The sequence below is a fragment of the Epinephelus lanceolatus genome, chromosome 9 (assembly GCF_041903045.1).
Source record: "Epinephelus lanceolatus isolate andai-2023 chromosome 9, ASM4190304v1, whole genome shotgun sequence".
Classification (NCBI taxonomy): domain Eukaryota; kingdom Metazoa; phylum Chordata; class Actinopteri; order Perciformes; family Serranidae; genus Epinephelus; species Epinephelus lanceolatus.
Window position 1 is genome coordinate 21,877,007 of NC_135742.1, and position 27,511 is coordinate 21,904,517.

Consider the following 27,511-nt stretch of genomic DNA (forward strand, 5'->3'; position numbering starts at 1 on the left):
GTTTCCACACTAAGCTAAATATGTTTGGCATACTATAATATACCCAGAGTACTGGACAAATACATTCTGACTGATGCTTTTTCTGTGGATGACAGATGGTTCAAGGGGGTGACTGTATGTTCAAAATGTCAAAGACTTTTAACACGGGCCACAACCTCTGTCAAATTTCAAAAGGAACAGCGAGTAATTGGAATATTCTGTTTGTAAGACAATGTTTTAATTGGTACGCCTAGACTGCTCTGTGCAGAACGCATACACCCTGATTTCTGAGGCAGGCATCCGCCAGATTGGTTAAGACACCGGCATGGCTCCATAATTACACTCCTCTATTCAGCAGTACTGCCTGTGCGTCAGCACAAACGTCATATAGAGCTGGGGACAGGACATTGGAGAGAGAGAGAGGAGAGGAGAGGAGAGGAGAGGAGAGGAGAGGACTCCTCACAGCTGGGGTGTGTTGGGGCTGCTGCTGCTCACAGGCAGATGTGCTGTCATTCTGTCTCTCACATACAAGGTGAAAGACTGAGGAGAAGAGTCTCTGTTCTTCAAAGACCATGCAACATAAAAAGGCAGATCAGCTCCTGTGTTATGCATCCAGCAGCAGGAGATCTATAGCAGCGGAGTGACTGGCATGCAGCCGTATAGCTTCCACTCTGAGATGACAGATTATTGATTCAGGTCTGGTTTGGCTGGGAGCCCCATATGATTATGAAAAATGGTCTAATGATTTAATAAGGTGACGCTTGGTCTAGTACACGCCAGCTAAAGACTTGATGATTGGTGATTGCTCCCTCTTTCTCTCCTGGTCTCTCACTCTCTCTTCTGTGACGTCTCAGAAATTACATCCACCTCTCCTCCTGGTGTCTACAGTGGAAGCACCAATAAGCTCAGCTGGCATTAAAATAGACCTGCAGGACAATTATAGGCTGTTTCTTTCCTGTTCCCAAGTACAAGAGTGTGAGTGCAGCTTTTGAGTGACTACCTAGATTCAAAGCAAGCCCTCGTTCAGACAGCTTTGTTTCTCACTGATTAACTGTATACAGGTCTACTTATCAAACACCCAGCATAACAACCAGATGATAATGATGATTATAAGTACAGCGACGGTGATGGTGAGAATGATTATGACAATTAGAGCCTGTAAATTGATGGCTCCTTATATCTCATTTAGGCACATAATCTGAAGACAGCTAGTAGATAAATTAAATCACCTCTTCAGCTGAAACCTTTCCCACCCTCCTCTCTCTCCAGCTCTCTTCCTAGCTGTCAGACAAGGACGCTCACACCTCGTTCACAACTCAAGGCAAGGCCGGTGAAGCCTGTCACAGCCCTGGAACTTTAACCCCTGATGGACCAAATGTTAAAACAGATGCGCAAGGCTGATTATTAACCATGAAGTCAGAGTGCGCCCTGCTGAGGTGCCCTTGAGCAAGAGGCTCACCCTGCTGTGCACCTGACCCTTCCCCCAAGAACACGCAGGGCATGGAGCATCTCCCTAAAGGGGATCAATGAGGTATCACATTATAGCCTACATGGTCTGCTTAGATGCTGAGATCTCCCTGTTGTGCGTTCACCTCTGCGCGGGAGCAGCGGAACAGCTCCCATCCTGACTGACATTTGCTCTGTAGCCTATCCACCCACCAACCCACCCAACCACCACCACCACCACCACCACCACCAGTCTCTCTGACGAGAATCATCCACACAGAGAACATTGTGTGGAGCAGGCTCCGGTCGGTGCGTGTCAGCTGAGCAGCTGAGAGGAAGAGGGAGGGTGAGACAGAGAGAGAGGGAGAGATCCTCCTTGGCACACACCCGTCAGTGTGGCAGTGTGATTGTGACTGACTGGGCTGACAGACGGGAGATTCTGGAGGAAACACGCAGGACAGGGACGACACACTCTCCGGGTTTCTCCTCTCTGTCATCGTTGCCACGGCAGATGGTTTTCTAGCTGCGCCGCCTGTATCCACCTCAGCATCGGATTTTGCTTCATTTTCTTTTTCCTCCTTGATTGGCTGAAGCGGGGCTGAACCCAGCCAACCTGGGCCGGGCTGTGGGGCTGTTCAGCGAGCCTTATAGCTGAAGTTGGCACCCGAGATGAGCGCCTGGAGACCCGGGAGCGCGGCTCTCTCCTCGCCGGGGAGAGTGTCTGGGTCGTGGCGGTGCTGGTGGTGGTGGTGGTGGGTTGTGTTGATCGGGGTGGCAGTGGGCTCTAGAGACCCGTGGATGTCCGCGGAGGCATGCCCGCCGTCTTGCTCTTGCAGCAGCACCAGGATCTCCTGCGTGGACCCGGAGCGGGGTATCAATGCTTTCCCCGTCCTGCAGAGCGAGGCGGAGATGGAGAACATCACCGACATGTGAGTGTCTCTCAGAAGCATCACAGTTACAGACAGGGATTCAAATCATATTTATCCTGCTTTTATTAGAGTGCCTGTATTTTCCAACACTTTCCAAATAAAGGAATGTCATCCTTTACCCCTCCTCTGCCAGTTGTGTCTGGAGCTGACAGACAGTCCGCAAGGAAACAGCCACAGATTTGATTTTTAATCTTAATCCCATTAACGAATTTAAAGCAAATCCACAGATTTTATAGATGCAATTGAAGCCTAATTAATTTATTCGGCTCTGCTCGGCTCAGACGCGCATCATGTGTAACCTACATTGCATAAGAGACTCATTGCCATCATGGGGCACATCAGTCTTTCAAGAGCAGCGTGGAAACAGCCCATTTAGAAAGAAAGCAGCTGAGGCTGATGATGGACTTTATTCTATTAGACAAAGCCCAGTCTGTGTGCGGGCGCGAGCGTGTGCCCCAGTGCGTGTTTATGTGTGTGCATGTGTGTGTGTGGACCGAGACGCGCACAACAGACACCACTGTCCAAATATTAGTACAGACACTTCCCAAGATGGCTTATATGAGGGTATTTAAATGAACCACAGAAGCGCAGAAAAATCGATTTTCAACAGAAAAAAGCAGCATTTTTCCAGCCAGAGTCAACATGTGAAGACTCCCTCTCCAGGAGGATGGCTGGTTATTCAACACCAAATCTGTGCGCATCTCTGAAATGTAGGCTACTGTACCCCCATTTTCATAAAACGTCATGTGGCCTAGAAATAAACTGTGACACGTCTGAGCGTTTTATATCTGAGAGCAATTAAAAAAGAGGGAGATTTTAATATTGAATTGAATTGCTGCAATATCTTTCTTGGCAAAGATAAACGGCCTTGTTGATAATGACTTGTCAGAGATGAACTTGGGAGAAGCCTTGGACGCGGTTTAAATGAGCCAGCAGTCTGGTGAAAAGCATTCACTGAGTGCCTGGCTAATGTAAACAGACAAATTACTACTGATGACCGTGCGACGGCTAATTCCAAAAACGACCTTGCCAAAATGTAAAAAACACAACCGGAGAGATAGGTTAACGTGTCCCCTGTCAGTGTTAATTGGTCAGACATCCTGTTTTTATGACACCTGCAAACACAATTTGACAGAGTATAATGGGACTTTCAATGTCAGTGTGGAATCCTAAATGGGCACAAGAGCAGTTTGTGTTCATGTGTCATCTCTGCCTTATGTATGGATGTGTTCAGTGTAAAATCTCAGCCAAATAAATTATATTTTGTCCCCATCTGCTTTGAGAATATCTTCCAGTGCTCTAACTTGAGGAGGTGGGTGCACTAAATGACTGACAGGTAACCTCATATTGATAAAGTGGGGGATTTTTGGGAGTGTTGGCTCTTTAAAAAATACTAACACGTGGAATACAACACAGAAAATTGTTTTATAGGTAATGTAGCCTTTAATAAAAATGAAAAGACAACATTTAAACTATAAAAAAATATCTACTTTTTATTTACAATGCTGACATTATTGCCCACAGGCAATCATAGTAGATGTGGGTAGTAACTCCTCCTTGCACACGGAGAGTCATGCAGTGTAATGTAAATCAAACTTGATGACAAACAGCTTTATAATAACAATATGTGCATGCTCTTATTATGTGGTAGTGGCACTGCCATTATTATTATCATTGTTGAGCAGTTTTACTTGAAGTGGAGCACAGTCAGCTTTATAGGTGATTTACACACAGGTGTAGACATTTGGGCGAGGACAATATTTACAACATGTGCATTTGTCTACCCTAAAAAACACATTAGAGTAGCAGAGGACTTTTATTTTGATGCAGGGGGCGCCCACTAGCTCACCTGGTAGAGCAGGAGCCCCATGCACAAAGGCTGTGTCCTTGCCACAGCGGCTGTGAGTTCAATTCCGATAAATGTCTCTTTGCTGCATGTCATTCCCCTTCTTTCACTCCCCCCTTTCATGCTATATAGCTGCCCTGTCAAATAAAGGCAATAAAGCCATCAAAAGTATCTTAAAAAATACATAAATTGATGCAGGAAAGGCACAAATAGGTGCATAAAAATTCACTGGAATACAGGAAGTGTTTGATGCTTCCATTTTTGAACAGACAAGCCCCTGTTTGATTCTGCTGATGATGAATGCCGGTGAATTATTGCAGCTTACAAATTAGATTTTTACCCTAAAAAATTTGGTCATAATTGAATTTTAGTTATTGTCAGGCAATTTGATGCTTTAGTGAACGTAATCGTATGAAACGGTGTGTTGCAAATGCAGCTTTTCAAAGAATGGGTTTCATTTATCGGTGTGTAAACGCCTGTCAATCTGGGTCAGCTTCTGTAATTACCGAAAGGCACATATCAAACATTATTACTCTTTTCTTCTACTGTATTTTGTTCAGGCTTTATTTGATCGTGATGGCAGAGAGCTGACAGGAAATTAGGGGAGAGAGGAGAGGTGATATGCAACAAAAGCCCTCTGCCTGCCAGACTCAAAGCAGGGATGTTGCAATTATTGCTATTGTGTGGTGTGGCACTGCATCTCAGACCCCCCACAGGCTACCAGGACGCCTCTATGAAATATTTTTGAGGGTTAGATGGTAAATGGACCTGCACTTGTATAGCTCCTTTAGAGTTTTCCGATCACTCTCAGCGCTCTTACTCTACAGAGTCACATTCACCCATTCACACACACATTTACACACCAGGCTACCATGCAAGGTGCGACCTGCTACTCCATTTAGGAACATTCACATGCACTTACACAACCACTGGGAGAAATTTGGGGGTCAGTATCTTGCCCAAGGACACTTCCACATGTAAGCCAGTGATCAAACCACCGATCTTCCAATTATCTTTGGATCCACTCTACCTCCTGAACCACAGCCACCCTGTTGTTGTCTTTTCAATCCTGCCTGATAAATCTTTTGACGACTTTTGAGACTTGAGAGAAGTCAAATACAGCGTACCATGTTGTATTTGATATTTAGAGCAATGTAATGATCAATCAACAGATCTAATTAGAGATGTTTTTTTTGTTCCCAGTCGAACACTGTGTCCATAGATACCACACTTAAAGGTTTTTTTAACTTGCGTGTTTTATTGACTAGTTGGCACCTGATCAGATGTAGCACTCCTAATCTTGTTGTATATTCTTTGTACAATGACTCTGTTATTGCTCCCACCCCCTGGAACTCCCTAAATGCATCAGAGACCCCCCCTCACTCTCCACCTTTAAGAAATCCCTCAAACCCCACCTCCTCAAATTTGCCTACGACCTCTAAAAAACTGTCTTCTTCCTCTCCCTCTCTGCATTGTTTCCCGTTTTATAGATTATTTCAGTTTTGTTGTTCTTGCTCTCTGTAAAGCGTCTTTGAGTATCCAGAAAAGCACTTTATAAATCCAATGTATTATTATTAATAAAGGCTTTCTATTCTGTTTTATTCTATTCTTTAATAACCTTGTGATTTCGCCAAACAATACGTGAACAATAAGTCCGAGGGGTTTCTTTCTGCTGTGCCTGTTACAGCATGTTCCACCTGTAGGTGAGATTGTTCTGGTTTTGTGTATCTCTAAAACCACCAGCTTCCCAACCCCCACCTCCATGTGCCATTTATCAGCTGCATTCCTTCAGGAGTTCATTTTTAAATCTTGAACCCTAATTATATGTGCTTATTATGTCCCTTTGTCTTGTTGAAATGCTTCTGTTTATGCTTCCTTCCGTTAACAAATGAGCCTCCTGACACACTCACTTATATCCCCTGACAGCTACATCGCCAACCAGAGCAGCTTCTCCTCCATCAACGACAAAGACCTGCACTACTACAAGAATCTCAGGAACCTGTAAGTTTTTATCGCTTATATCACCAAGGCAAACACTTAGTCCCAGGGCAAACATTCAGAGTTAGTGTCAATACATAAATTTGCGAATAAATGATAACACAGTGTTTTTATGTTTGATATTTTTATGTTCTGTGGCTGTTAACTACATCACATATTGTGTTAAAGAAACAGTTCACCCTAACATCAAAAATGTGGATTTTCCCTCTAACATGTGGTGCTGTTTATTAGTCTAGATTGTTTTGGTGTGAGCTGCAGAGTGTTGGAGACGTGTCGTAGAGATGTCTGCCTTCTCTCAAAAATAATGGAACTTGATGGCACTCAGGTTGTGGCGCTCAAAGCACCAAAAAATACATGTGAAAAACTCAATAGCAATGTCTCTTTCCAGAAATCACGACCTGTTTTCTCAAGATAATCCACAAGGGGTGTTGCTGTGAGCAGTTTCATGTAGGAACTATTGTCTTTCTACTGTAAAACACCCGCCAACCAAATCAGCGTGCAGAAGGAAGTGTGCATCTACTCATCGGTAAAAGGCTCGTGCTCGTGACAGCACAAGATGTGAACATTAATGGTGTCCTCCTTGGCTGAGCTGTAACGTTAGCTAGCTCAGTCGTGCTAGGTGAGCTAGCAGTAGATGCACTCTTCCTTCTGTGCAGTGAAACAGTTGGCAGTTGATAGAAAGAAAATAGTTCCTACATGTATATTTATATATTTATTTTTTGGCAATTTGAGCCAAGTTCCATCCAGTTCCACTTTCTCAAGAAGGCAGACATCTCTACGGCTGATATCTTAAACACTTGGCAACTCACACCAAAACAGTCTAGATTGATAAATAGCACTACAGGTAAGAGGAAAAATATGTATTGTTGAAATAGTCCTGTTGTACGCAATCTTACGGCTCAAATATAAGCAGCATTTTACAGCAGAGAGAAGAATAATTTTGCTACATTTTAATGACATTTCAACAGTATTTCTATACATGTTTTGCTTGTTAAAATATGAGAAATATTGATTTGTTTTGCCTTTATTCATAATTCTCCTTCTCCAATATATTATCCTGTTGCTTTAATAACCCTGCTGTGTTCATCGCAGGGTGTTCTGCAGTTACTGTGTTTTGTTATGCATCTGTGTCTCATTTTATTTCCTCTAAGAATTGTCTACCGAGCAGCACTTTCTTACAACATAATAATCTGTTAAGTGGACACTACCTAATTTCCCAGCTAATATCCCCTTTGGTAGACAGATTACTACAAAGCACGCCGAACACCGCAAGTGTATATGCTCTTAATTGTGGTCAGACCCAGTGGGAACGAAACAAGTGCTGTGTCTGAGCCACGATCATATAGATAACTGTCCCACATGTCTGACACACAATTAAACACTTTTTTGATACTAATATGATAATGCTGCTTCACAGTTCAGGTATTTTTACAGTAATCGTTAAGCATCGTGTTTTATAAATAGTGAAGGGGGAATCTGTGCTCAGTCATGTCAGATGAGATGAATCAGTCACAGAACATCTGTTAGACCAACTTTTCATATCAGATAATGATGTCTTACAGCCTCACCTCAGCCGATGATGGGCACACACTCTCTGCACCTGGTTTTAATAGTGCTGAGTAATGCACAGTATGCAGGAATATTAAAGGCATCAGACTCTTAAAACTGTTACATAAAGAGTCTTTTTATTGAGACATCTGTTAAATTCACAAATCTGCATGCGATGGCATTGCACCGTGGCAGACTTGTGAAAAAGCCAGAACAATGGCTCGCTAGAAAGATCTTTAATTAGGGAATTTTGCATTGACACCTCTGGATTAGAGAGCTGAAATCTTTATTTTGCATGATCGATTGAATTTTTACTTTTTACAGTGAAGTATTCATGATGCTTAGCACAGATTATTCCTGATGCACAAGCAAAGGTGGTCTGTTGATGTTTGTACAACCTAAATTTAGCATAACAGTTACGTTAGAGGTACACGTGGAGGGGGGGACTGGCCATCTGGCATACTGGGCACTTTCCTGGTGGGCCAATGTCCCTTCTTTTGTTGTTGTTGTTGTCTGACTGGCCCATAAAACAGCTAGATCAGCTCGTTATTTTTTTTCCTTACTTGGCACTAAGATGGCCCAATAACATCTTCAAACTCCCCTATGGCTCAGTGTCTTAAAGGGACAGTTTAGTTTTTTAAGATGAGGTTGTATGGGTTACTATATCCCTAGAAAGTATATTAAATACAGTAAATGTCAGTCTGTACACCCCAGTTTGGAGAGGCAGGCTAGAGTCCAGCATGGAAGCTAAGCAACATACTGCTGCGGAGCAGTCTGCAGCAACACAAAGTATTTTAGCCATCTAAAAAAAGTCCCATTTAAAAAAAATAAAAAAAAATCAATCTCTACATTGAGAGTATTTTCACTTCTTTACCTTAATGTCAGACAGTGATTTCCACCGTGAAAATGAAGCCATTGCACAATCTCTTCAAAGCCAAACTCCACTGAGAAAAACAGTGATTTAACACCGCTGAACGTTACCCCCTGGTCAACTCCTGCCTTGAACAGTTACTTTGTTTGTGTTATTGTGTGACTTTGGGGGTTGAAAGGATCAGTTCCGGTTAACCAAAGTCACACAATACTACAAACTAAGTAACTGATTGAAGCAGCAGTAGACCAGCAGCTCCTGTGTTCAGCATGCTAAAATTGCCATTTTTCTCAATGGAGTCTGGTGGCTTTGATAAAAGCATAGATGGGGAACTTAAGCCATAATTAGTTTTCCTGTCACAACATGCTGCCTGACATCAAGGTAAAGTGGTGAAAAAACCCTTAATATAGTATACACTTATATAGTATACACTTAAACTGATATTGATATTTTAGGTGGCTAAAATATGTTTTGTTGCTGATCCTCATCCACAGCAGTACATTGCTTAGCTTCTGTGTCGGACTCCCATCTGCTTCCCCAAACAAAGGTCATGCTGACGTACATCTACTGTATGTAATATACAGACTATGGATGAGTCTCCCATATAGCCCCACTTCAAAAAAATCAAGACTATCCCTTTGATTAAACAGCGCATTTGCCAAATTCATAGGACAAAACAACTCAGGCCAAAAAAAAAATATTTTGACCCAGACTTTTAGCGACCTGCTGCTCAGAGTAAAGTCAGTCATTGGCTCTCCAGGTAGCAGCACACTTGCTGTGTCTCTCCTTTTCTTCTCTCTCCGTGCTCAACCCGTTCTTATTTCCAGGTTGTAAAATACTGACGCTCTGTCATGCCCTTCAGCATTTCATAGCAATGCACAGGGCACCCTTTAGCATATGTACGTGATGCACAGCTAAAACACATTGTAACAAGTGGTTAATGCTGTGAAACGGTCACGGTTATGTTAAACTACTTTTTTAGATTTAGAAACAAGATCATGTTTTGGAATTTGTACGTTTGTTATGTAACATGACATAAATACATTATGTGAGTGTCGTTAGTGCATGATGAACATGGATAAATTTTGTCACATTGTGTTAAAACAACACTGACTTTTGTTTTCACACCCAACGCAAACAAAAGTTAGTCAGTCTGAATGTGTGATCATCTTGTAACATAGCAGGAAATCAAAATAAATGCAGCTCTGTGTGTGCAAGGGGTGTCATGGTCAGCGTCGAGTGTCACAGTTTCCACCATCAACTGATGGCACAAACTGGTACATAAAATTGTATCAGAATGCAGGGACATGTTTGACACTCAAACTTTCAAAGGGGACAATCTCCAGACCCCTGCTTAATACGCTGAAAAACACCCACACCCCTGTACAATATATAACTCACATTTGTGTTAACCTACATTTTTACAAATCGATGGTGATGGGTTCAGTCTGGACCAAAATGCCAGGGCCAATTTTTTGTTCTGGTCCACCCCTGAGGGTACATTACCATTAACTAAAGAAACAGGCATGTTTATCGATCTCTCTAAAGAGAAAATACTTTGTTTGTCACGTGAGATATGTTAATGTCTGACAAATATTACCACTGCAACAGTATTTTGGTGTCTTACAATCACAATTATATACAGAGGATGTATATTATCTTCGGATTGATGTTGGCATCATTTGTTTGAACATCATCTTAACGGTAAACCACATAAGCTGATAATTGTTTTCTTTCGATGTGAACAAAAACCTGGCTGTATCTCTTTCACAGTTCTAACCACACACCATCGACCTACACTGATATAATGATGCTAATATCTCACAATGTGGGTATTCAGATGCTTCATGTAGGATTAGTGATATTTTGGGTGCCAGGTGGTGATTTTCTGGTGTGTATCCTCATCTATCATGACCTATTGGAAACTGCAACCAAATGTATTTTCTCTTTATGGAGCTGTTTAGGAACCTGAATTCAAGTTTTTGCTGCTGCTGATGCTGCAGTTGCTGTTGACAATTTATACTAGTTTTGTTCATGACGACTACGACAATGACACTGCTGTTTTTGTTTTTGTGTCAGAACGGTGACCAACAGCAGGCTAACATACGTATCGAAGCTGGCCTTTCAAAACAACCTCAAGCTACAGTACCTGTAAGTTCATGCTTTCAAATCCCTGCTTTCTACTGACATGGCTGCTACAGTGCAGATTTATTTATCACCTTTGGCGAGTAATTTGACAAAACTGTTACAAACATATTATCTGCTAAAATGAATAGCTATGTTTTGATAATTTATTGTATTATTTACTGCTAAAACTGATGAACAGGAAATGTTTACCGTGACGTAAAGAAGATTTATTTGTAACATTACCAAGAAAAAAACCAGAAAATTAAAAAAAAAAATCCTGTGACCGTGTGAAGTTCAGACTGAACAGAATTTATGAATAATCAACCTAATAAATTTTAAAATGTAGCACTTACTTTTAATGGTAGAAATAATTCAGGTTTACTGGTGCATGTAAAAATGTGCCGCAAGTGTCTGTAACACCGACCCAATATCATGTTGAGATTTACAAATGCAATCTCACTCTCTGATGTTCGACTTAATTTCCAGGAATCTGAAAGATAACAACCTGTCATCGCTGTCCTGGAGGATATTCAAACACCTCAACATCTCTTATCTGTGAGTTCACTGCAGCCTCCTCTATCAGTCTGTCCATCTCCGTGTCTGTCTGTCTGTCTGTCTGTTCCTGGCTCTCTCTCTCTGGTGTACCTCCCAGTTATCACCACAGTCTGTAGATAAACATATTCCTATAGCAGCTGTGATGTCACATATAGATTTCTGATGTGACGTTTTGCAGTTTGGCGCTGGGTTTACTGCTGCCTGCAATCTTGATTTCCTAGAGCAAGAACATTATTATTATTTTAATTCAGATTCAGGCAACAGAGTGGAGACTCAGATTAGCTGAAGTCGGCAAGCAGCATTAAGGGTGTGATTAATGTGTGATTGGCACCTGTTAATGATGGCTAGCATGCTCCCCCTAAACAGACCCTTTATTTTAGACTCCCATTATTAATTAATATTTCTTGTAATAAAGTAGTTATTTTCATATTGCTCTGAGAGATACTGAGTAACTAATATTATGTGGAAAGATGTATATACTATAAATTAAAGCAATTTAAAATAAAGCGAGAAATTGGCCATTTGTACCAATAGAATAAAATTCAATAGATTATTTTTTCATTCACAGTGTCAGACCAAGGCCCAGTGAATTAAGAACATTGGACTCAAAACCAGCCACAACTCAGCCCTGAGCAGAGTGACCGTCTGCTATTGACCAATCAACAGACTGCAGTGTTCACAGCTCCACCTTTTAGTACCAGATCTGTGTGCTAGGTACCCCAACAGAGGGGGGACCATAAATGGGGATGGTACAAAACAGTTCTATTGGTACCATCCACAACTTTTAACAGTGGAAACTAGGAATATAACAGTACACAAAAATCTCGGTTCGGTACGTACCTCGGTACACAAGTCACGGTTCGTTTTTTTTTCGGTACAGTAATGAAAAAAATAGACAACTATTAAATATCTTTTACTTATTGGTAACCTTATTAAAACATACCACCACAGCAGTTAACTCTTTTTACACAATTTTTGAATGAAACAAATATATATAAAATCCTGCTTTTTCACATTGTTTGAATGAAAATAGAAATATAAAAGTGAAAAATAAAATCCTGCTGTTTTTTTAACACATTTTTTTGAATGAAAAATATAAATATACATTTCTGCTTTAACAGTTTTACTCAATTAAAATAAAAAGTATAGTGCAGCTGGTCAGCTTTAAAGCCTGCTCAGATTCAGTTTTACTAGGAACTTACTTAGCTTTCCCACTTTGTTAAAGTGCAGTAAACAAAACATGCTTATATCTAAAGTGCAGCTTAAACAATTTTACTCAACTCCAATGGCGTTGGTTATTTCTTTAGCGCGATGGTCAGGGAAACGCTCTTTCTTTTTAAACGACGACGATATCGTAGTTTGCACCAGATTGCTTTTTCTAGGCGTGCCGGTTAACGTTCAAACTCGGGTGGTGTCGCTGATGCGTTAGCATGTTAGACGTGTTTCCAAGTACATACCCGACCGCTGTTCTGCAGTGTCGGCACGCTGCCTTTGTCTTGTCAACTTGTTTATTTCCATCTTCGTATTTTACCTGAAACCAAAGTGTTCCCAAACGGAGGACTTAAAGTTTGCGGGTGGGTCTTCAGGTTCGTCAGGCTCACTTGCCATGTTGTCAAAATGCGAGAATGCGCTGCACAAAGTGAAAGCGGAGATTTATGGGACTCGGTCCATCACTCAATTATGTCCGTCGGGGAACTAGATATTTTAAATGGTTCGGCTCGCAAAAACGGAATTAAAATAAAACAAAATAAAATAAAATAATATCCTGCGCCCAATAATTCGGTACAGGGTCGTGCCGAACTGAAAGTCGCGTACCGAACGGTTCGACACAAATACATGTACCGTTACGGCCCTAGTGGAAACAGAAAAACAGTGTACAGAACTGACCTGAATCGTACTGCTTGGTGGAAACGGGGCTAAAATTAACCTAAAAAATCCAATAAAGTTACTATTTTACAGAGATTATGTCCTGGACCATTTCTTGGCCAAGAGTAGTCACTTTCTGGAGTCTCAGCTGGCTACCTCACAACCTCACAGTGGCAACAAATTCCAGACAGTTACTAGCTACTGCAGACCAGTCTATGAGCTCATGTTTTATTCAGACAGACTTCCAGCTGGCCCAAGATGAGTTAGACCAGTCACAACTGTTCAATCCATTCAATATGGCCTTTGTGCCTTACACAGATTACACGCATAAACCTGGCTTAGTAAAGAGGAGCCCTGTTGGCAAATTTGCATTTCCTTGGATAACAAAGGCATGACCTGCCCTACTCTGACTTACTCTGCCATTCTTACCCCAACCCTAACCAATCTCACTCCTCTTGCGTAAACCCAACTAACCCAACCAACCCAACCAACAAAGGCAATGAATACCAGCCAATCTCAGAAACAGTTGGGTGCGTCGATTTCCTAGGAAACGCAAAGTCATGAGCCGTTAAGGCATTGTCAGAAAAAACCAAAATGGGATCAGCAGATGTGGAACTTCCTGTTGAAGAACTACATTCAAGTTCCAATGGCAAAATGGCAGCACTTGTTCACAGACGCATTAATACTACACCATCACAGCTCATCTCTGCACGCTGTAGTCTGTTTACAATCGTCTGTCTCTTAGCGTGTCATTGCTCTGATATCCAGAGACATTTTAGTGTATGGACGTTAATACCCTTCTTTGGAAATCGGGAAATAAACTGAAAGGGTACCAGACCAGCTTGCATTTGCATATTGGTTTGGCGAAGTCAGGCTAACTCCTGGTCAATAAGTCCAGCACATAACAACACAACAACTTGTTGTTTTTATACTTTGGTCTTTGCACGGATAATACAAACAAGATATGATGTGTTATTAGTGGGCTTTAGAGGTCCTGGTGTGTGTCCTTGTGTTGGTGCTGTGATTGGCGAGTAGTAGACATCGGAGGCGTTAGGGCAAAGAGGTCATGGTCAAGACTAGTACTGGCAAATCACAGCCCAGTAGGGATCCATACAGTAGGATCCAGAATTATGCAGTGCTGATATGTGTATTTTGTCACCCTTCACCAGAGCCAACTGTTTCCATCTCTAATCTTTATGCAAAGCTAAGCTAACATGCTGCTGGCAGTAGCTTCTTATTTAACAGACATGAATTGTATCAATCTAAATCCTCTAACTCTCAGGAAGAAACCAAACAAGCATATTTCACAAAATGTTGAATGGTGTCTTGAAGGCACTTTCACAATAGCTCAATTCAATTCAGCTATTGCTTTGTCCGTTCAAATTTAAAGTTACTATCTAGCTCTACTACTCACAGTTCTTGACAGTTCTTGACTTTGTGTGTGTGCGTGTAGGATCCTGACAGGGAACCCTCTGCACTGCTCCTGTGAGAACATGTGGATCAAGCTGTGGTTAGGAGAGGAGGCAGACACTCAGGAGCTGCGCTGCATCGAGGATGGAGGAGCACGCAAGCTGCTGTCCAGACTGACACTGCCTAACTGTGGTGAGGACACACACACACACACACACACACACACACACAAACACACAGGGTAACAAGCTGGAAAAGATATTCACAAGCTGAAGCAGATGCAAAGTGTTGAAACACCTGGAGGAAAACAGTAATCCTAACAGTTTCCTCTACAAAGGTTTTCTGTAATCTTTGTTTTGACTGTGAGCTCTCATATGTGTTGCATGCGACACATATGATTTTATGTAAGCGTGCATGTGTGTGTGTTTGCATAAATGTGTAAGTGCGAGACATAACTTGTTATTGCAAGACAAGTGTGCTAAGTGTTTTGTCTGTTCTCTCGGGAGGTGTGCAGGATGAACAACTGGAGAAGGTGAAGTTCGCTGTTAAAACCTCTGAGAATAACAGTACATAGAATAAAACTCATGCAAGCTACAACCACTGCAGCAATCTGCACTATAAACCAGACTGTGTGTGTGTGACAGGCTGGTGTGTGTGTGTGTGCACACACTGTATTTCACTTAGGCAGGACTCTGCTTAGCCTGTACATTGTAATTCCTCTTGACACCGTGCAGTGCGGAAAGCTACAATGTCTTACACTTGACCAAGCAGACAAATGACCAAATGAATACATGCATGAACACTCAGCTTTTATAGAGGACATAAAATGCAGTTTTCTTCTCTGCAGGGTGTCATTAGAAGGCCACCAACTCTAAACAAGCTGACGCTATCTCTGCGCTTTCTCATATGATGCATAGATTATCTGCCAGATGGAGGACGGAGAAATGTGACCTACAGAGTGGTGTTTGTGTGTGAGAGGTTATGTCATCTTATAGACTGGTTACAGTCAACCGAGACATTTGCTCGCAGGTGTAGAAAGGTCACTGTGCAGGACATTATAGAAGCAGAGAGACATCACACCAAGAGGGACCGTCTGTGTGGATCAACACACAGATGACATCATTGAGTTTCAAAAGATGCTGAGTGGGGGAAATTCCCCACATGCATCACAATAAAATGAAGTGTTATCAAGACCATCTGCACTATGTCCTATGGCACCGGTGACCTGCTGTCACGCAGCAGATTTCATTTCCTTTTTCTCTGAATCATCATGTTTTGGTCGTCGAGGAAGAAATTCTTTCTGGAGTTATGGAAAGCTGCACTCCGCTGCAGCGGCAATAATCGCAGTTTTATGACCAATAAAAGGCATTTTCCACAAATTTAATTGTGAAAACTTAATGAGAATTTTTTGCATCTTTGTTTAAGTTGCAAAGGAACAATATTTAGTTTCCCCATAAGGAATAATGTGTCTACAAACCAGCGCAACACAAGTGTGATGTCAAGCTAACCAGCAAGCTTGCTTTCACTCCCAGACAAACTTCCACAGACCACAAACCTTTTATGTACTTGCATACGGGAGCGTTTATCAAACTTAAATATATAAATGTCAGCAGCTAATTGAGGCTTTATTCTTTCCTTCTTCGTAGTTGTTCATAAATGTCTCTAGTTTGGATTCTGTTCTTTTCATAAACAGGGTGAGATTACAGGCTGACCTGCCTGTTCACACTCAGCCTGGATTTGTTGCTTTTTATTAGCACAAATCTGGCTAAAAGTGACATTTGGTAATGATTTAGAGCTTGAGCTTGACCCAGGCGAACAAATGAAACACAGACAGTCCCAGCCTTTGGGGCAATGAGTCCAGTCAGATCCAGTTTGTTTTTGTAAAGTGAGAAGATAAAGGGATCTTCATGTCTGATTTGAAATTATAAAACACACAATAACAGCAGTCAGAAAAGCTTTATAGGCCTCTATTGAAACATAATCAAATTTGCTCTCCAATCAGCCAGAACATGAATCTAAAAGTATTTTTGCCATCTGGTCCAAAATAGCTCAGGGCAGTCGGGACACAAACAATAAGTTAGCATGCAGGAAGCTAACAATGTCATTGATAACTCCTATTGATCCGTCCCCTCTGCCTCCCTTCCATTAGCGGAGGTTATTTTTGGCATTAGCACAGTTACAGCAGGGCCCCTGGAGAGGTAGGCAGGGGACCCCCTGGCAGTGTGACATATGAGGAGGAGGACATGGTGGAGCAGGGGTGCCAAATAATGCCCCAGGGCTAACAGTGATACACCAAAAGTCCAAAATGCTGGCCTTTTGTGCTCTCTGTCATTTTCTCTCTCGCTATCTTTTGCCTCCCCCTCTCTCAGTCTGTCTCTCCTCCTCTTTATTACTCATTTTCCATCTCTGTGTCTGCTCGCATGCACGACTGTCTGTTCTTCTGTCCGTCTGAGCATTTCTGAGTGACATATGAGGAAGGCACAAAGCAGAGGAAGTGCCCAACGATGCCCTCAGGCTGACACTGATCTCTCAGGCCACCCGCATATGTCTCTTGGTCTGTTTCTCTCTGTGGACTGTTTACTGCTGGAGCGCCTCTCGAAAAGGCTGGCAAACACAGACTGCTCCCACTGCTGACCTATACTAAACTTCACTTTAAAAGAAAGGCTTCTCTGATGTTACTGCAGTCCTATGCAAGGTGGACTGTGTCACTAAGCAAAAATGTTGCGTCTTAAACAGCTGAAGGTTTTAAAGCTCTCAGTTATTTGTTAATAGAATGATTAAAACAATAAAAGACCCCATAAACTCCCCACTCTTTAATTCCCTTTAATAAGTCTTTCTTAAGTTGTGAGATCACTTTAGGGTAATGCTCGTTAATGTGAAAATTAAGACATTGAAGCTTTTTTTACCATCACACTCGTGGCTAAAATCTGCTTTTCGCTAAGCGATCCAAATGTTAATAATTGAAACCAGCTGTCCCGAGTAAAGGTGCTTTTTCCCCATGTGCCGTGGAGCTGACAGCAGATGGATTACCAGACCTCTGCTGGTCACATCACAGCGCCGGTGCCCCTCTGTCTTCATCAGTCTGTTTGTCTGTCTGTCAATTTGTTTGGCTGGAGTGACTGTCTATCAGGTTTTATTTCCCTTTGTCATCCCACTTTCTGTCTTTCTATTGATTATTTTTCAAGCATTATTTCCTCTTCTCTTTTTATCCCTTCGCTAACTTCCGTCTCCTCGGCTCATTGTACGTCTGAACGGACTGTACAGCAGTAATACTCAACTCACCCGCTGACTGTTTTCCAAATCCATAATAAAAATGAATTGATTTACTCTCTGATTTTTTTGTACTTTGAATGTCAATAAGGTGCCAGAGTGCATGAAAATGTAGGGTTGTACAGATTTGTTTGCTGCACTTCGGTATCGACCGTCATTTGCATTGTTGACTGCCATCAGCCTATCAGCAAATTAGATGACATTACCAATAGCATGTTTGGGAAAAACATCTTTCAGGGGACGCCGTTAGGAGGAAGGGATGCAGTAAACTCATTATCAACAGGTCAGGGGATGCACCCTATTGTTTCCCCGATAATGCTACATTGTGACCAACAAATCTGTGTCGGGAGGAGAGCTAGTTAACGTTAGCTGTTAGCAGTTGGTAACGGGAAATAACCGCTTGCATTATGATGCGTTCAAGCTCTCTTTGGTAAAAATGAGTATTAACCGAAGGTAAATTATTATGTTATATTGATGTGGTCAAATCTTGTAAAATGTAGTTTTTGGTGAGAAATTTTGTTGATGTTTTAACAGCAATCTAAAATAGATATTAGAGAGGGAATCATGATATATTATATAGAGGAAAAAGGTTGATGTTTTTCATGTTAAAGATGATATTAAAGGGTGTTTCATAATTTTGTATGATTGAATTTGTGCTGATTCAAAGATAATCAAGAGCTAAATGACTAAAACAGTTCAGTTATTTTTTTCATAATGAAGATTTCTTTATTTCCCTGGCACAAAAGGGGGAATAAATGATAACAAAAACAAAACAAACATCAAGAAAAGTATCCGTATCGACCATTGGCCATCAGCCATGGTCCATTGGCCAGAAAGGGATTTCAAACATCAGCCAAGAATTTCACACTTGGTGCATCCCTATAAAAAAAGCATCAAAAAAGAGCTTCTTAATCAAAACAAAAGTGCCAGTGGAGGATCCTTGGATGCCCCCAATGACAGAGGACCAGGTTAAGCCCCTAATGTCCTCACATGTTTGTTAACTGGCCCCTGTCTTCCTGTCATTTTGCAAAAGTGGCCCCAGAGCAAAGTAAGCTGAGTGTCCCCCCTGTACAGTATAACCACTGTATATACTTAAATATCTCGCTGTGTGTCAAATTCCTTCTGTCTCTCTGCTCCTTTTTGTGTGGTGTGCACTTACAGTTGCATATGTGAAACACAAATGCAGCACGTAGGCACAGCCTCGAGCAGTAAATGGCAGCACAGGCCGACCAAAAAGGCCAGGTGTCTCCTGTGTCCGTGGGCAGAAGATGCTATTTACATGTTCGAATTTCCTATAGGGAGACCACTTATTTGTTAGGTAATAAGGAATTTAACAAACAAGACAAAAAGCTGTAAAAGTAAACTTAAAATGAGCACAGAAGTTAGAATTCACGAGAAGAACAGCACAGTGCAGACTGACACAGATTAGAATCATGTCTTGCAGCAATGATGTTTTATGAGGTCTTTTAAAAGGTAATGGACACGGCGTTTAGTGCTGCATTCGGCCTCTCTGCAGTCCTTTTCAGGCCATACTGCTGCCATTTAACAGTGAGGTATTGCAAACAGACAGATTCAAGAGGGTTTGAAACAGACAACAGCTTCAAAAACAGAAGAGTACAGCTGGTCAAAACAATTCAGTAAATCACCTTTATGGGAACAGAATCGCTAAGAATTTGAAATACTGAGGGAAAATTGTGTAAAGGTAGAATACTGTGCAGTTTTGTTTCTTTTTAAAATGTATCAGCGGTCCTTCGTATGACAAGAATGATGCATAGCTGAACCAGCTCAGTATCATGAGGAATTATGTCCATGTTAGACGGGTCCTCGCCTCCCGATTTACGTTCAATGCAAATGCAGAAAGCAGTATGTCCTTTATGTAGAGAGGTGGAGGGAACTGTAAATGTGGAGGTCGAGCTGATGGATGGGTGTGTCTGCCTTCAATGCAGGAGACCAGTTTCACTTTTTTTTTTTTTTTTTTTTTTAAATTAATCCTTAATGATGTTTCTCTAACCTTAACCAAGTTATACAGTGCCCTGAACTTAACATTACCTTAATTTATTGCCATGAACACAATATTTTCCCAAACCTAACCAGCTCTGTGCTGATATTGTAGAAAGTGAGAATTTTAAATTTGGCCAACACATTCTCATTCCGACCTCGTCACATATTGACATTTGGTCATGGACTTTCCACGTCCAGATGCAATGTGAAAGATACTACGGGCGTGTTGGTTCTAGGGCTGTCAAGGAATATTCTAAATTCGAATTTAAATTCGAATTTGAAAAAAAAAAAAAAGGACCTTCAAATGTGAAAATTGATATTCGATTGTGGAGAAAAAAAAACACCACCGCAGCTGTCCTCTTTGCGAGTGGGCGTTGGCCTGGGCCGCTGCACTGAACGCACTGCTTGACACATTTGCTCGCGGCTCGCGCAGAAAATAGACCAGACGCTGAAACGATCGCTGCAGGGCACGAGCCGGCCATGGTGTGGATGACACAATCGGTTAACATGGGCGCCGAAAGGAAACTGGCTTCGCTTCTCGGCGCTTCGAGGCTATTCGCAGCGCTTCCGCGGGCAGTGTGGCCCTGGCGTGACGGGTCGGGGGGGGTGGGGGGTGAGTGAGAGGTCCGCGGTCATTTATAACGTAATGTTATAGATTGTTTTATGTGTTTTAATGTGTAGGTATGTAAATGTTTTCAAAGACGTTTATGTTGAAATAAAAATACCTACAAGCAGTTATGTTTCCTTGTATTAATACATATACAAGTATGTTTCCTTGTATTAGTTTGCCCTCTTGTGGACATAATGCAAAAAAAAAAAAAAGTTCGAATGGTTCGAACCTATGAGTTATTTGTAGAAGGAATATTCAAACATCATTTTTGAGCAATTTTGACAGCCCTAGTTGGTTCTGGGACACCGTGCCTGTTACATGCATTGTTTTCTTTCAAAATACACTTCCGTTTTCACAGAGAATTTACCGTTTACATACAGTGTCTTTTAAAATAAATGCACTACGTCGGTACAACAATGGGAGTTGACGTTATTTACCTTCAGCAACAAAAAACACATGGTTGGGTTTAGGGAAAAAAGAACGGGGTTTGGCTTTATAATCTCATGGGACGCGAACACCGCCCTCCTGTGGTTTGCAAAAACAAACAACATTCTTATGTGCTGACAGAGTTGAGCTTATGAGACACCAAAATAGATCGAATCACAATTACTTACACTAAATTTTGGGTAGAATACCCCCTGCATCACGAACATGAAATTAAATGGCGCCGAGGAGATGCTGTGTCATGGCTGCTGGATTTTGGACTCAATTGTCCCCCTGTCCCCTACCACCGAAACTGTTCTGCAGTCCATTGCTATCCATTTTGTAAGGAAGTTAGTTAGTTGGTCACAGGTAGACTTACTCAGTTCCTGTGAACATCTGGTTGAGTGTGGCGTGACGAGGTTGGCTGCTAGCGCTAGCATCAGAGGCTGTTTGAGCTCGGACCTCTGGGTTCACTGCTAAATGCTTTGCGTTGAGGTGATATTTCAGGCTTGAAGAACTCCAATGGTACGAAAATTCCTTACTGCAGAAATGCAGAGAACTGTGCTCTGGTTCGATCTGGGCGGTTTTTTTTTTAATGTAAATGTTTCATTCATGGGGCCAAGCAGTGTCGTCTTGTCTGCCTCCATCATACGAAAAAGCCACTGTGGCCTTCAATGACACACCGGGGCAAAAGGGCACCATGGAATGCAGTTATTTTTTTCTGTGAATAATTAATCTAACGCGTTATTTTGACAGCCCAAGTTATTAATTATCATTGCCAATAACTGAAACATAGCAATGCTAAAGTTTAAAAAAAAAAAGTTATAGAGTGACAGATACATCCAAGGAAGGAAGATATTGACGGATTTGAGGAAAACTAAAACCTACAAATGATCTGATGTCAGAGCCAGTCAACTTGATTGACAGCAGTTTTTAGGCGTGAAGTTAATAATCTATAACAAATTCTGGGTTTCAAAGCTGCTCATCCAGCCCTGTCTCCCTTTCTCCTCCCTATTCCTCTGCCTTCTTTGAGCGGTAATCACTTTGTGAATGCCTCTCATAATGCACTGACAGTAGTCACTGTGCTCCAACAACAATGGAAATATACAGAGGCAACTCAGGGACAGATTTTGTGTTGTGTCACTTTCTCTCTCTCACCTGCCCCTGTCTCTCGTCAGAAATCACCACATCTCTGTGGTGGAAAGGCTTGAGCCTTGCATAATAAATGCAAACACACCGATGTGGGCGTGCCTATTGTGGCCCATAACAAGAGCTGACAACAATGACACCTCCAACAATGACGCTGAAGTGTGCTGTGGTGTATTGTGCAGAGGTTTCAATCCAGAGCGGATGTTTTGCTTTTAAATATGAGCTGTGAGCAGCTATTCAGCTCCACATCACGGGGGCATATCCCCGATGCTGCGCTTGTAATTCAAAGCCCATTCATAGCACATGCTCCCGGTGAACGAAGGTAATCTGAATTCAAGGAGTGTCAAGGACTGAAGGCCTCAGTGCTAATGTGATGTATTCTTCACACATTCATTCTTCTAGGTTTGATAGGGTGAGGTTTTCATTGTTGCAATCTTGCCCAATTATCTTCCTGTAAAAATGACTATTTGTAGAAAAGACGGTCCTTTGGCAACACAGACATCTCAGCAATTACATCTGGCAATAAAGAGTAGAGTAAAAATGAGAGATAATGCAAATAAGCTGCTGCTTTTGCATCAAAGTCCCACAAAGTAGTAGATGTAAAAGAAGAAATTCCACACATTGTCAGATTTAAAAAGAAGCTTTTTCACAAGCACCTGTACATGTATGGATTTTTCTTTTTTTTCTCAGTAAAAATCAAAAGTAACCATGCCTAGGTTCCTGTTAAATTATCTTGACTGACTAAATGAGAGCAGTTGGGATCTAGTTTTAAGACATAATTTACATGCAGTCGAAGCCAAAAGATCAAGGAAAAAATCGCATATTTTCATGGTACAAGTACATATTTCCAATTATTTATCCTGGCAATGTACGATTTATGTAAAACAAGGACACACCATGTCACAGACTGCTTCAGCGTGTCACTTACAGACATTTCCATGCCTCCCAAAAACCACCAGGAGGCAGACAGGCCTGCCAGCCTTGACTGAGAGCATGAATGAAAATGTGAGTGTGATGTTTTATGGATTCATGACTTGCTTCCCATTTGAAACATCTCCATCTTAACATGAAGTACGAAGCCACATGGAAGCCGAAAAAATAAAAAACCCAGTTCTGGCCTGTCAATACAAACCTAGAGTGACATCATAATCCACGTTGTTACTCTAAGCGACTTCAAGTAAAGATAGGTGACAAATTAGAGGGAGAAACCTGAAAAAATGAGTTGAGAAACATTAATACATGGTGCTTCCATACCGGCCACATGACAACTCACTTGATGGTGTTAATCACTTAAGTAAAGTGCAGAGACTCGGATAATCCACAGTATGCCAACAAGCTCTGAAGATGCTCTGGAGGCTGGTGGTGGCCCAGTGCTTCACTAAGACTCTTTATAGCGGATTTCCTTTCATTTGTCATCCATCTGTATTTCTCTGGGTAACGCAGATCTACATGTGAGCAACTAAAGAAAAAATACAGAGTATGTTGACATGTGAGCCAGGGTTTCCCACTTATTCATTTACTTATTGGTGGTGGCCACAATATCAACATCTGGTGCCACATATTGATTTTCTATTTCTGGAGTTGAGCTGTTCATTGGGTGCACTGTTGGAACGGAGCACGAGAATGTCAGGTGCAGTGAAAGCTGAACTTAACCGTTCATTGCGCTGGTTCTAAAATCTGCTTTCACTCACAGCAACTGCTCCTCTCATCCATCAATCTGATCTGATCAGCTCTGATTGGATCGACTGGTCAATTATCAACCCTGCTCATCAAACTCTACATACTGCTGCTAAGGATAAATACACTCACAAAGAGCTTTGCCTGCGCTACAGACCTGCAAAAAAAACCCAGCCCTTAGCATCAGCTACCACCACACATAGTTTCCAATTGTGTGGGAAACACTGCATGAGCTCTGCAGCTGGTGTAGTTTCAGCTATTGTCTGTGTGGGTTCAAAGTTAAAGTAATCATCTAGAAGATTTTTTTCTTTTAAATAAATGTCTGTTAAGTCACAATCTGTCATCAGGTAAGGTAACTCAATGGTGACTATGCCTATGACCCACAGATGAAAGCCCTTACATTTTAACTATAACAAACTAGGTGTTTGTGGAGACATTCCCATAAAAGAAAATTAAAAGTGGCCAAACAGTAAAATTACAACTTGCAGGTCTGTCAGATGATGCTATTGGGTCCAAAATACTTTTCCCCATAGACTTAAATTTTGAAAGAGACGTCTGTAAACCAGTGGATATATTTTTTAAAAGTCACAACTTCAGCGAAATGACTCGTGTCACTACCGGAATTGATCTATTTGGTTCGTTAACATTTCAAAAGTCTAGGATAAGTGCACAATAAAATAATTTTATCCCAACTGAAGTCGGAAGTCAGCCAATTTTACACACGGGAAGTTAAAGGGGAAGTTCCGTTTTTTACAACCTGGACCTTATTTCTGGCATTAAATACAGTTGTTTACTCAACCAGGTAAGTTTGGTGTCATTTGGAGTCCTTCGGAAGATATTTAGATCCGCGAGAGCCGCGTACATCCATATAGTGGAAATGATCGGGGCACCAACAATGAGGCTCTAAATAACACATTATCTGCCGCGAAACTCGTTCATTTCACCAATATTTTTTTATGAATCGCTAGAGTTGCTTGTCATCATCATCCAGGTCATTTATACTGACCTACTAACCTCTGACCTGGATGATGTCAGAGGCAATTCGTACCACCGAAACATTCACCTTTCTGTTTCTCACTTTTTGTCACTGAGCACTATGTAATAATAAATTCACGTTTTGCATAAGAAGTGCCTCTGCTTTTTGTGCAGTGTGCGGGCCGTTCTACACAAGCGATTAGAAGAAACTAAAGAAATGTAAATTCTCATAATTATTTACTTATCAAGCAAACAAATTCAAGGAAAATAAACAATTTATGCATGTGTGTAGGCTAACGTTACTTACTCAATCGAAAGTTGCCCGTTCAGTCCTGCAGGCTTTGGCTGGGTCTTCAGTTTACTTTCGGGACACGAAAAAATCTCTACAACAGCCCGGTTGATCATAGAAGTGAAATCCTCTGTAGTTGTGAGACAGTCATTTCTGGAGACATCCAGACGTGTATCTCCTGGCCTCAAATCCCACTCGGAGCAACAAAGGCATTCCTCCTCTGTTGGTATAGTGCAACATTGTTCACAAGAACACCACCAGTTAGCATCTATTCTCGGACGTGCAGCGGTTTGTTGTTCTCTGGCCAGCTGTTCCTCTCTCTGCCTCTGCATCCTCCTTTCAAAGAGCTCCTCATCCAGGTACTCTGGCTCAAAACGGTAAGGACGTCCATCATATTCAAAGTCGTCATCCACAACCTCAAAATCTGACAAATATTCAGCCATGTTTCAAAAAACTAACAGTAGCAAATTCCAGCTGTAAACAAAGCCGTCCTGCAGACGTGCGGCGGCGCGATGACATCATCCATGTCAGAGGTTAGTAGGTCAGTATAAATGACCCAGATGATGATGATGACAAGCAACTCTAGTGATTCATAAAAACATATTGGTGAAATGAACGAGTTTCGCGGCAGATAATGTGTTATTTAGAGCCTCATTGTCGGTGCCCCGATCATTCCCACTATATGGATGTACGCGGCTCTCGCGGATCTAAATACCTTCCGAAGGACTCCAAATGACACCAAACTTATCTGGGTGAGTAAACAACTGTATTTAATGCCAGAAATAAGGTCCAGATTGTAAAAAACAGAACTTCCCCTTTAAGTTTTTTTGGCTTCATGCACCACTGAGCAACTCTGATAGGAATGAAAGGGGCCCCGCCTTCAAGGCTGTTTTCAGTTTTCTTGATACAGCCATGGTTGGTCTGCCAGAGTGGGTAGGCAGAGCTACCGCAACAGCTAGCTCTTTACCTCACGTATGTTTGAAGCAGTGGGGCTCAAAAACACACCTTTGATTACCGAAATAGGTGCAGCCAAAGAGAATGATGCTGAGATCTTCAGAATTGTAACTTAAAGCACAAAAGTTCACTCCTGACTCAAGGTCCACTTTCTTGCCTATTTCTGATATTTTTTTAATGCTTCAGATAAAATCAATACAGCTAATGGGCTTGTATGCCAATAATCCACCTCAGTGATAACAGGGCAAATTCCGTACAAAGGTGAAGACAGCTGAACACAAGTAAGCGGGCCTTGAGTTGGGATTTTTATAAGAACAAAAAGAGAATACATTCCACCAAATGCTGTTTTTTTTTTTTTTTTTTACAGTGTCTGGTTTCCTTTCAGTTGTGATACATGTGCATTAGTTGGCTCGCCCTGCGCAGACACTTGACTGCTAGTGTTTTCCATATGTTAACAACTGGCTGCAGGTGGGCTGTAGAGCATGCCAAACGCTGAAGCACATAATGGCGAAATCTTTCCACGTAATGACTCGTGTTGTCACAGACACAGGCCAGTCTGCACGTGCTAATTACGGTAAATTCCTCTTCAATCCTACTTGTTGATTCTGAACACATCCCAGCCACTAAAGGATTACAATCACATGGGATGTCATGGGTGGTTTGACTACCAAAGCCGCGCCTGTAAATAATTTAACATGGAAATAATTTTCTGTGTACTGACAGGTCATGACAACTGCACTCACATCAAAACCAAATAGGTTTCCAGAAGTTTTATTCTGATTTCTGTGGGGTCTAGCTTTGTGTGTGTGTGTGTGCGTGCATGCATGTGTGTGTGTGTGTGTGTGTGTGCGTGTGTGTGTGCGACCTGCAGATGGCTGTAGTGTCAGTAGAAAGCTGATTTACCGAGAGCCTGTTAAGATATGTGGTTCTGATATGGCAGCTGGCCTGCCACCACTGAAATGACTGGTTTTTAGTGCGTCTCACAGTGATTGAGTGGGTTGCCGTAGTGATAAGTGGGTTGCCCTGGTGATAAGCATTCTGCCGACGGACAGAAGAGGTGGAGGAGGAGGGGAGGAGGGGGGAAGAGGAACGGGTTCGATAAGGAATCTGTCCAGTTTTATCTGCAGTAGCTGTCGACACCCATTTCTTCTCCTCTCTTCTTTTTGTTCTCCTTTTTTCTCCTTCTCTTCATCTTGTTCTCATCTTGTCTGCACTTCTTCCCCTCTCCTCAATTTGTTCTCATCTTCTTTTCTTTTTCGTCTTGTCTCTTCTCCTCTTCGTCTTCACTTATCTCTGTTCTCATCTTGTATCCTCCTCTCGTCCTTTCTTCTCTTTTCCTCCTTTCTTTTATTCTCGTTTTCTCTCTTCTCCTCTTCTTCCCTTCTCTTTGGGTGCTTTTCATTACACTAACTTGTCTCCTCACATCCCACACTTCTCTGGCCTTAGCTCCTCCTAGCGAGGCATTGTGAGATGCGAGGAAGAGACGCGAGGGCGGAGTAGCGGAAGCTGCCAGATGAGAAATTCCTTCGTTCCAAAATGTCAGTCTTAAAAGGATACTTAGCCGATTTCAACCAGGTCTGTGTCACTGCTG

General features: G+C 41.9%; 1 protein-coding gene across 5 annotated transcripts in view; it reads left to right on the plus strand.

Moving 5' to 3' along the window:
* The first annotated feature begins 1,679 nt into the window (after positions 1-1,679).
* The window catches only part of ntrk2a (neurotrophic tyrosine kinase, receptor, type 2a), a 128,525-nt gene continuing 102,693 nt past the window's right edge, over positions 1,680-27,511 (plus strand). For all 5 annotated transcript variants that reach the window (XM_033618834.2, XM_033618835.2, XM_078170684.1 and 2 more), the window contains exons 1-5: positions 1,680-2,354; positions 6,127-6,201; positions 10,694-10,765; positions 11,228-11,296; positions 14,616-14,764. In XM_033618834.2, the coding sequence (XP_033474725.1) occupies positions 2,095-2,354; positions 6,127-6,201; positions 10,694-10,765; positions 11,228-11,296; positions 14,616-14,764 (625 nt within the window). In that variant the 5' untranslated portion in view covers positions 1,680-2,094. The remainder of the gene's footprint in view (positions 2,355-6,126; positions 6,202-10,693; positions 10,766-11,227; positions 11,297-14,615; positions 14,765-27,511) is intronic.